The 12,133-nt window shown below is 35.3% G+C and overlaps 1 protein-coding gene across 1 annotated transcript in view; it reads right to left on the reverse strand.

Moving 5' to 3' along the window:
- Nucleotides 1-9,048, reverse strand: part of LRP1B (LDL receptor related protein 1B) — a gene marked incomplete at both ends in the record, with an annotated part of 1,929,835 nt that extends 1,920,787 nt beyond the window's left edge. The window contains one exon of the mRNA XM_080798957.1: nucleotides 8,868-9,048. Within this exon, the coding sequence (XP_080655083.1) occupies nucleotides 8,868-9,048 (181 nt within the window). The remainder of the gene's footprint in view (nucleotides 1-8,867) is intronic.
- Nucleotides 9,049-12,133: the final 3,085 nt, after the last annotated feature.

The raw sequence follows: 12,133 nt of genomic DNA on the forward strand, positions 1-12,133 counted from the left end.
GCAGAGTTCACTTCAAACACACAAACAGACTTTCTCACTCTAGAATACCAAATTCTTGACTCCCTCTCAAGGGTTTGCCTGGAAAGCTTTTCCTTCAGAACTACTCATACTTGTTCCCTATCTTTCTTTTATCTCAGCAAATAGGTCATCCTTCTCAAAAGGCCTTCTGTGATTATAGCCACCAATTACTTCTCTCAATTACATTACATTATTTTTTATTTCTTCTTAGAACAAAATATTATTTGTTTGTTTGCTGATTGTTTCCCCCTGCACTAAAATATAAGCTACATCAAACCAGTTGCATTGTCTGACTTGCTCACTTGCCTCATCCCCAACTTCCAGAACAGTCCCCAGCATATTATTTGCTGTACTTTGTTGAATGAATGGATATGTAAGTGAATGATCACCAACCACATGGATTAGGAATCATATGAATTCAGTAGGGAAAAAACTGAAAAAAATTAAAGCATCTAGAAAATATAAGGGATTTCTGGTTTTATAATGAAATATAGGATATAATATGTTTTCACATACCTTATTTTCCTTGCTGTCTTGGAAGGTGTACGGGACACCATTTTGTCTCTTTTATGTAATTGGTTGGAGTGGTTTTCTGGAAAACTCTGGTGGTGTTTTCACAGGCACCCAGATTAAAATACACACAAAAGAAGACCCCCATGCTCTTTAGATCATTATGTTTCCCCAGCAGTGAGAGAAAGCAAGAAGAATGGAAAAAGTGGTAAGATTTTGGTTCTTACACTATTAAGGATTAATTCCAAAAGACGCGACAATATCCTTAACAAGCGCAAATAGGAAGAAAACATCCTAGCAGGGAAACTATATCCAAAGATGGACAGATGCAGAATGTTTAAATTCTAAATTCCACCTGTTCTTCATGTTAGCCAATGTTGGATTAAATCAACATATTTTCCCCCAAGTAAGATATGTATCCACTAACATTATGTGTCATCAGCATGGTGTTGGTGAACTGCTAGCATTTTTGTTAAAATAACAACAGTAGAAGGACTCAGCAAAAGGGCCTGAATTCTGAGTTAGTAATTCTATCTATAAATCTTAGTTTTTTTTAAAAAACAATCTGAGAAATACAAAGGCCCAGTAGGCATGATCATAATATTTTCACCTGAAGAGACAAAAATCTCACCCATGAGCTGGCATCGTTATCACTGTACTTTCAAGAGCTTAATTATGAGAAAATGCCTTAAAAATTTATAGAGTTGAATAAAGTGGTATATTTTAATAAAGCATACTTGCTACTTTAACATTTTCATACCAATAAAATATACCATTAAAAGCTTTAGGAAATGCACACAAGGTCTTAGATAATCTAAAAACCAAATCTTTTTTTAAATTTCGAAGAATACATATTTTAACAAAAGTCTGAGATTCCTAATTGCCTCAGTTATTTGGTCTGTATGGATGGAAGTTTCAATAAATCCTTACTGTCAATGCACTCCAGCATCTTTGTCCTTCCTCTCCTTATACAACCTTATTTTTAAAGAAAACAGACCATTCTAAACCCATTTCTGTTATATGCCTTATACCTACAGTTTTTCTTTCTCACAAATATCTTAAAATACCCTTGGAACACTCAAAGCAAGCAACCACAACTAAATTTCACTTCTCCTCCTCTCCCCCACCCCATTTTTAGCTATCTTTTCTCATTTTAAGAAGAAAGGCCTATGATAACAAATTGTCATTAAAGAAAAACTCAGCGGTAGAAAAATTCTTAAGGAATTATGTATTCATATTTCTAAAGTTAAGCTGTCTTGGAAGTCTTGAAGTATGTCAATGCAATGTAGAAAAGTTAGGAAGGAACGTCCTATTGATTGTAAGAATAAAACAAGAGACGATCTGTGGTACCTTGATCTTACCTAAAGAAGAAACGTATTCTTTCGACTAAAATGAGGTCGTGTTTCAACAATACCTGTCTTTGGTCTGAAGGCTAAGCCAGCCTGGACAATGAGGTGCTTGCATCTCAGGAAGGGATGTCTGACTGTTAATAAGAATGCATTGTGAGATAAAATGTAATGCCGGCATCTTAGCAAGGCAACACGTTCTATCTTCTTCAAGTTTTTTTTTCTTTTTTCTCTTACTTAATAAAGTTAGAAGAAATCTCATATAAAAAGGTACTTTCTCAACTCATTTTCTATAAAGGATATAGTTATAATATTAGTCATGTATAAATGGAAACTTTCATACATACATGATTATATCCAAGAAAAATAAGATTAAACAGAAGACTGTACAGTAAGAACATATTAATCGAGTTACTTTTCATTATTTCTACAGATAAAGACACCTTTGGCAAGTATTGCATATTTATAACTATTTTGAAATATTCGAGAAACCCCAAATATTCCACAAATTCATACAAATTCATACAAATATGAAAGCATAATTATTGAACAATAGAAGTAACACAAGCATTATGAACTTCAGCATTAGCCTTTTGCACTGGTGATACTTATAAGAATCTGACCTACTGGGAAATCAACAGCCAATGAATGGCCCCATTTATTTAACTATGCCATTGCATTATCTAACCATAACTGGATATCCAACTGCAGACTGAAACTAAGTTAATGTGATTGCATGAGAAAGTTATTATACTCACATTTATAAACACACTAAATTCTGTTATCTATTTTATCACTGCAATGATTTCTACTATATATCCTGTGTTGAGAAAAGTCAACTTTGAAATAATATTTAGGAATATATTTTAATCTTTAAAAATATTTTACAAAATGAGAAAAATAAATTCAGTTAATAAAGTCATTAAAGAAAAATAATAAATTTCTAATTTCAATAAAGTAATTATCTGAATATGAATGAATTGAGAGCATATACTTATTTGTATTCAGTATTAAGATTCTTATGCTAACACATGATAAAAATATATATTACTACCAAAATATATTACATTTCTCTGTTATGACAGGAATAATGGCAAAGGCACATATTACTTACTCTACAAGGTATAGAGGGTAACTGTCATGCATAAGTGTTTTAGGAAAATATATCGTTTTTGTTATTTTTCCACAAAATTCAACTTTAGGCTTTTAATGCAAGATCAGTTCTATTGTTTCACCTCATCTGACTGGCTACTATCTAAAACTTTGATTCCCATTTAGTTACTAGTCAGTTTCATCAATTAGTTTAGTCAGGAAGCTCAGTCAAAATAACTGGGTTTGTATAGAGATAGCCTAAATCAATAGGATGGAGAGAGAGACAGAATCTATATTTTGGTATCACTGAATTCAGAACAGAGCAATAAATAATACATATTTTCTAACTTGGCCTTGTAGTTATGCCAGGGGGGAAATGGGAGGCCACCAAATCATTTATGAGGAGAAAATATAGATCTAAAATTGTGAAGGCAGCTTATAGCAGAAAAACTTCTAATAGAAAAATATAATCACAAATTTTGGAGGTCTAAGCTTACTTGTTCTGATGTGTTGCAAAATTTCCTGAAGGCTTCATTCCCCTTTCTATAACATGAAGGGTTCAGATGTACTTGGAGAGATTAAGATTTCATTAAAATGAGAGAGCACAAAATTGTGAGAACAGTGATTAAATATTATGGCAAGCACAATACTTTTCAAAAACAAGTGAGGAAGATACACTCATTGGCACGTGTGGAGTAGTCCAAAAGTAACTTTTTAAAACTCTAATTTTAGAGATATGTTATTTAATATTCAAACAATAGACGCCCCCACCCCGCCGCCAAGGAATTAACAAGCTCTAAAGATCTCCATCCTAAATAAAACAAATGGAAAATGTCCCCCAGAGCCTGTAGACCATTAGATTTGTGGTTGGTATGTGGCAATTTCATCCCTATGAGTCTAGTTAATGGGTTTTTATATAGGTTAAATTTGGAGGATATCAGTCCACATGGAAATGTAAAAAAAAAAAAAAGAAAGAAAGAAAGAAAGAAAAGAAAAGATTAAAAATATCCCAGTACTTTTCTGTTTGATTAGTTTTATCCTCCCTTCCCCATCAAAAAACAAGCAACAAAAACAAAAATACCTTGTTATTTGCACTCTCTGTGCATCAAGGTGGTTTTTGTCATTATTCTTGGATTAAATATGGGGACCCAGATTTCTCATTCTAGGTAGTTTCTGAACTGCCTGGAGTAAATATGACAATTTTCCCGACAGAAGTTTCATCCAGTATGTATTCTGGTTAACTCATTGTAAGAGTACTCAACCTTTCACTTTAGTTTTGTTTCGTATTCTAGGTACTAAAAACATTGTTTCAAATTACAAGCATGGAGGGCATCATAATTACAGGTATATCGAAAGTAAATGCATTTAACATTTATATCCTCCACTGTCAGATTATGCTACAACAAAATATTCGTTTCATTGGAAATTCACCATTAGAATATTGACTGCATGTTGGGTATTAGGAGTTGAAAAATAATTGTTAAAATTTTTCCATATCACATTTTTGTTTTTCAAGGAGGCAATAACACGAAGATAGACATGTATTTTTTGGAATTTGGAAAATGAAAGTTTCATATAAAAAAAATCTCTAATTTTGAGAGTGTTTTTAAAGAATGTTTGTGCCAGGGCAGCCATTTTAAATAAGATATGTATATATAATCTTTAAAGAAGATTTTAGATATATATGTTAGAGATATATATATATATAATGTATATAGTATACATATAATAAGTTGCACTCACAGCTAAATTAATTTAATGACATCATGTTGGTACAATCATGTTTTAACTTTTAGCATTAATTCTACTTTCGTTGAATGCACCTATCTAAAATGAAGACAAGTGTTTCCTTTGTACAAGAATTGTTTTGACAGACAGCTACAGAAGATAGAGAAATCTTTCAATACATCTGGTTGGTACATTTTACTATACAAAATCCCTATTACTAGGAAGGAATTGAAGAAAGGGGAGTATACATTTCATATAAGATGTAAAAATTGATACTAGAATCATAAAAATAAATTGATCATAGTAATATATGGAATAGAGGGAAGATATAGAGATCCCTCACCATTGTAATTATTGTAGAAGACCAAATAATGTTCAGTCCAGGTAACTTTAAATGGAGCCTATCTTTATGGTATACCCAAGGCTCTGAAAAGAAAATGACAAGGCAAATAAGAAATCAATGTCCTGGATCCAATACACTTGCAAATTAAAAATTTCTGCATGTCTCCACCATGAATGACAAGTAGTATTTAGAAAGTGTCATATTATGCTTAAGAATATATTCACCATACCACTCATCCCCCCCCTTCTAAGAAGATAGACCTCCTTCACTTCCACTTAAAAAAAATCACTTCCATCTTAATAATTCTTGCATTCTTAACATTTGGGTTTTCTGCAATATTTGCATGTATCTCCCCCCTTTCTTAGAGGTTTAATTATATCCAACCTCACATTGATGGAAGTTTCTTTATATTATCTTTATACTGCAAACATTTTCATAAGATATTTATTATGAAATGAGAAGAAAATAATTGTTTCAGGAATTACTATTTTGTCTAAAGATACTTCAATCTCTTTAGGAAATATTAATTTGGATTTAGTCTTTTCCTAAATTTGTTATTTTTCCCATTTTTCTTTCCCTCACTTACTCTGTTCGCTGCAATTCACATTCTTTCTCCTGTTTTAACACATTGAAATTGTTCTTTGTTTTCCCATTGTCTCGTTCCATTCTTACCAGTTTCAATTTAAGCTTGAGAAAAGATAGAAGAAATCTCCAAGACTACAGAGACTTCTTCAAAACAAAACTTTTATGTTTGTGGAATACAAAGAAACATGGATTGCAGTTCATTCTTCTTTAAGTAAAGGAAGATTAAAATTTTGACATACACATGATTGTCATTTTTAGATGGCTTTAGAGACATAGACATTTAAATGATTATAACAGCATGAACTTTAATTGTTTGAAAATATGTTTCCCCATCTTATCAGACTCAGGAATTTAAATAAGACTAGTTTTGGGTTTCTCAATCCCTTTTATTTTCAGAAAATTTGACAATTTAAAATACACTTCCTTTTAAGTCTTAATCCCTATCAAGCAATACTTTGATATGATATGACATTGTTATATGACACATTGGTTGATCCTAAGTGAATATGATTTATCCCTCACATTTTGCTGTTAAGAGTTACAAAGATGTTTCCTTTTTTCGATATGATGAAATCTAATAAGAACTGACATGTACATTAGCTTAACTCTGTATCAAAATCAATATAAACCAAGAAAATAAATTAGAATTAGAAGGAATAAAATAGAATTAGAAGGACAAGTGCATGTGTAGATCAAACACAAGCAAATGCCTCAAAGTATTCTTCTGTTTAAAAAAAAAAAAAGAATGTTTGAGCTTATGCTCATAAAATTAAAAACAAGGAGCAACACAGGTAGAAGGTAATACAATCATTTCTACCTAGTTCACACAGTTTAAGAAGTCACCCATTACCCAATATATATTTGGAGAACCTGGAAGTGATTTCTCATTTTCTGGCACGAAGCTAGCTCCTGCACCACAAAACACACCTGTGTAATTCACATGCCTATTTTATTCCTCAAGGACAATTGACATAAACCAGTGCAGAAAGCTACATCTCATTAACCTCTTTCTTGAGTTTATATTCCCATATCATCTGTTTCAGCATTTCACTGAGGAAAGTTTGTCATAATGCAGCAGCACTTTCTTTTTTAACTTTAAACAAGATTTCTCTCTTTTCCCCTTTTTTCCAAATAAGACCCACCCTTTTTACTTTTGATAGATAGCTGGGACAATTTTAGCTCCTTTCTAACAGTTAGGAAAGTTGTGTTAAATATACATAATAGTGGCAAAGTGTTGGTCTACGACTATTTTTACTTCTGCTATCTTATAATAGTACTTTTTATACTGATATGATGATATATGACACTATTTTAGTTCCAGGAAAAAGTAACAATTCTTTTCCATATGCCCTCTTTATATCTTAGATGTCCCTGTCCCTCACAGAACTAAATTTGCATAAAATTGTTATTTTTTAAGATATTCAGTTTTCTATCTAAGGAGAAAATCGGAGGTCTATATGTTTACCTTTTTATGATATATATAATTCTCTTCAGGTATTCATTCTAATCATTGCAGTAACAACTCTTTCCCTCATAAATACATCCAAAATCACTGAGGACTTAGTTCTAGATGAGGTCAAATTTGCAGAGATTGGGCACTTAATCAGAAAAAGCCCAAGAACAGGAGTCTGCAGTGCCATTATATTCTGCTAGCTCACAGGGCTGAAAAGCTTCATTCTGTTCTTCTGCTCTGGTCCAACTTCAAAGATTCTTCCTAAGAAAGGTTGAGAGCTGATTGTTCCAGATCAAATACATCATCATTTCAAGTTAGAGCTATATGCTTCCATTTTATCAGTATAGTTTTCAACTATTCCACACCAACTTCAAGGCAAGTTAAGACAAGTTTAGAAGCTATGTGGTTAGGTGGTAATGGTATGTTCAAAAGATTATCACTCAGTTAATGTTAAATTTTCTAAAGGAACTAATATTAGTCTCACTACTGGTAAAGGAAATGTGTGAGCACATTATAAAGATCATAATCTGGTTGCCAACAGCAGATTGGATAGAAAGACTACAATTCATTCTCCTGTTCTCTCCTATAATGAAGCAATAATTTTTAGTCAATTCATAATTCGCTTCATGTGAACACAGTCACTAAATCTCTCAGTGCAACATTTTGCCTATTTACTTGACATTGGGATCCAGGATCCTTTCTATCTTTGTTACTTCTATTTTTTTTTTCCTAATTAAACATCACTGACAACAACAGCAAATCAAAATATTATCAGTCAATATGAGTATATGTAAGTATATATGTATATAAATATGTATATATATATAAAGCCTAGATCCATGATACTCCTGATTTTACTCTGGGGAGTTAACCATTCCAATGCCAGCGGCCCAAATATTCATCTACCCACCCCCTTTTTTTTTTTCATTCGTGCAACTGTTGTCAAAGATTGTCAAACTTGCACAGGGATTCCTGGGTTTCCAGATCAAAAGTTTACACAATCTAGGTTTATTAACATTCCAACCTCCTCTCTCCTCGGCTCCCCATACACATTCCCATTTAAACTTCTACCATTCATCAGCTATTTTGAAACAAACAAACAAACAAACAAACAATGGCAAAACGCCAATGGTGGGTAAACAACGTCATCTGGTACCATGAGCTGTGCCACAGACCTTCAGAATAAGAAAGTCAAGTTCAAGCAGGTGCCTGAGCCCAAAAGCGCCCTGAAAGCCTAAGCCTCTCCGCTGATGACTGGAATCTCACTTGAGTCAGCCTCAGAAAGGGCTACAGAAACGAAAGGGGCTTGAGTGGGCACCTTCCCCCGTCCACACACCCTGGGTGCAGCAGGTAGGGAAGTTAACCTCGAGCTAACTTGAGGAGCACACAGAACGCGGAGAAGCCAGAGCCTGCAAAAGCTAAAAGCTATGAGACTCCGCGCCTAGGGAAGTCTTGGAAAAGCGAATTCTGATTCCAGCATCTGCAGCGCTTGGGTGCGCGGGCAGAAGCGCGCAGTCAAGTCCAAACGGTCCCAGTGGGGGACAAAATAAGGGCTGGTAAATGGCCAAAGAAAAAAGCTTGGTGGGGAGGAGGAAGGAAGCCGGGGGCTCTTGCACCTGGTTCAGAAATCGCCCACCGCACCTCTCACCCCAACGAGGCCGGAGCACAGTGGCCAGCCGGTCCCGGGGAGCGGGCCACAAGGACTTAAGTTTCACACTCACTTATCTACAAGCATCGCCCAGCAGGAAAGCCGAGGGAAAAAGGGGAAGCCAGGAGGGAGTTATTTCCTTACCTCGGTCTGCTCCCACGGTCAGCACCTGGGCGACAGGCAATAATCCCGAGAGAGTGAGTAAGGCGAGGAGAAACTCGGACATTGTGGTCGCTCGGTAAGGAAGCCTGCGCTGGAGACTGCTCCGCGGCGCCCTCGGCCCGGCGGCGGCGGCGGCTCGGAGCCCCGAATCGAGCAGCGTCATTTACAAATGTCACTGGAAATTCTTCAGCTCAATGAGCCCAGCCAGTCCGCCTTCTCCTGCCTGGAGCAGGATGTGGAAGGTGTACGGATGCGCGCGTGGGGGAGAGAGAGAGTGTGTGTGAGCGCCAGCGAGCCGCTCCTGTGTCTTGACTTTTCAATGCAGGGTACGTCTGATCTTACATCACGCAAAGAGGGGCAGTGAGAGATGCCAGCGGATGGGAATTCACTGATTAATCACCGAATCCACCACACACCCCTTCGTCGTCCACATAAATCACATCTATTACTTAGTAAGAAGCATTTAACACAACAGGAAAATACCACCGCGAACTGAGAGCACCACAAATCACAATTATTTCGGTCTCCTTGAAGGGAAAGTAACTACAAAGCTGGTTCTGTAGGGATTTGAGTCTTGAGAGCAGGGGGAGACTTCTGCATTGGGCTGAGCCAGCCAAGCGCCTAGGAAGCTCCGCATTTAACAGCCAGCTCGGAATTATCAGCTACAGCGCTGGATGCTTCTCTCGGCAAAGCAGATTTGGTCCCTTCCCTCCCCGGAAGCTTCCTTCCCGGTAAGGAAGGACAAGCTAAGTAACTGAGCTTCTCTTTAAAAAAATGGTTTCATCTGCTCAACACACATACGCAAAGCTTTCTGAATTGCTCTTTTAACTTTTATGCTGAGTAGCACCTGGGGACAAAGATGCAAAATATAGTGACTCAGCAGAAACAAAACCCAAAACAATCCCCAAAGTCATTACCCCTTGCATAAGAAGGGAAAGTGACTGGAAAGGGGTCCCTACGCAGGGAATCATAGAGCAAAGGATTGGCAGTTTGTTTCGTTGCGGTGGATTTCTCTCTTTAAAAGGGTTCCTCAAACCATTTTAAACATGTGTTGGGGATTTTTTTTTAACTGTTTTTGCTTTGTCTTTCTTTTTCCACATAGTGCAGTTATAGTTTAAAAACTTTCCCAAACCATCTGAGGCATGAACATGAATCAGTGGAATTTAAAAAAAAAAAAAAAAAAGTCGTTTGTATGACCACTTGAGTTCTTAAATATGATCGCTCAAAAACCTAAAATTTTAGTTAGCTATTCAGAAATGGCTAATGAGTTAAAATTTAGAAATCTTAATAGTTGAAGGCTTATTTTTTCCTTGTAACATCCGTAACTCTTGCCTAAGAACTAAGGTTGAAAAATGTTTCATATTCGATATTTTGAAACTTGAAATGGATGTAAGGAAAACTATAAGAAAAGAATAAAACTGAGGAACAGAATGATTGAAAAGCAAAGGAAAGATACCTTAAACACTCTGTACCGTTTATTGGTTGAAATAGTACAGATGAATGCCAGCACCATGAGCTAGCTGTTTATGAGAGCTGAATTACCCAAAACATATTTGGAGGCTCCTTAGAAGCCATTAAAATTAGACTGGATCAAAGAACACAAAGGTGATTCTAAAGGAAATTGCCAAGAATATGTGAAATTTGCCATTCTATACTTTCACTGTGATAATAAAATGTCCTTTATGTCATTTTTGCCATACTGTAAATTTTAAATTTGATGTTCCCTTGTATATCAAACCATTTAGTGTCTAAAAAGATGACTCCTTGCACCTTTAAAAGTGTATGTTTTCTTTTCTTCTAAAGTTGTTATGTGGGTAATTTCACCTAGTCATTTTTACTTTTCACAAAAAGATACACCATATAGGAAATACAAAAAGGTATTTTTCCTATTTTACTTCATACTAAAAATTCACAAACTTTGGACTGAGTGACAGGGTTCAAAGAATATGGAGCAACAGTAGAGGAGGAAGGGTAAATTTAGAATGATGCCCAAAGTAACAAATATTTCTTTCTCAAGTGTCCACAGACATCTGCCTTGTATGAAATATTTATTCTTTCATTGGGATGAAGTAAGGAGGTGTCTTTCTGACATGATCCCATTCAGTCAACTAGGAGGTCAGCTATTAGGAAATCTATATCCACTTAAGTCTTGGCAGTAAAATGAGGAGTGTTCACAAACCATGCTAAGGACATCCAGATTCTGCTTCTTCTACACTATTACCACCAATTACCTCCCATCTCAAAATTGCAAAGTAGAAGAGAAAGTAGCCAGGAACAGAACAACCAAAGACTTACCATGTACTCAAGTTCTATGACGGAAAATCAGTGACTCATGCACTTCTGCGATATATGTAGCAACCCTGAATTCCACTGTCAACTCTTAAAAGGGAAAAGTTACGAAAGATAATCAGAGCAGTGAATACCCAGAAGATTTTGTATTCTAATGTATATTCTAAATATGCTACATTCTAAATATGTAGTGCCTCCTAATAATAAAACTACTAAGTAAATTAGGCAGAGTAACAACCATATGATCTCTTTTACATCAGCTGCTTTACTTTTTAACTGCCCTGAATAGAAGAAAATCAAGGATGCATTGTCTACACATTGTGATCAGAATAACAGCAAAACAAAATTCCTTTTTAGTGATCACCAATCAAATTGCCATATGTGAATGACACATGACTCAAAATTGTGGTGTAAGATTGTGGAAGTTAGCATACAAAAAAAAAAAAAAAAGTAAGTTTAGCATAACAATGAAAGGTGATGACTGGTATTTAACATCAACTATGAATTATTCTCAATTCTATCTATCAAATAAAATTTGGGGCTTATTTTAGGAATGTGAGTAGATGTTACTAACAAAGACCTAAATGGTATAAAAACTCTTCATAGTAATTGGGTAGAAGACTGGATGCTTAAATATGTTTCAGTGGTCAAGTGGACATTACACATGCATTTAGATGTATGTCAAGCAGATTTTTTAAGACAAAACTTATAATAAGGAATAGTTTCATATAACAAAGCCATAATAATACATAATAAATATATTCAATATTAAGATTAGTAGATACAGTTATTATTTATAATAGATACATGGCCTAAAACTAAAATAAGGCCAATGTCAAAATAAAATTGTCTCACACCAAATCACTTGCATGTTGTAGTTCTTCACTGAAAATGACCAACTCGAGGCATCTGGGTGGCTCAGTCATTAAGTGTGTGCCTTCCGCTCAGGTCATGATCCT

This window comes from Martes martes (genome assembly GCF_963455335.1).
Source record: "Martes martes genome assembly, chromosome: 3".
Lineage (NCBI taxonomy): Eukaryota > Metazoa > Chordata > Mammalia > Carnivora > Mustelidae > Martes > Martes martes.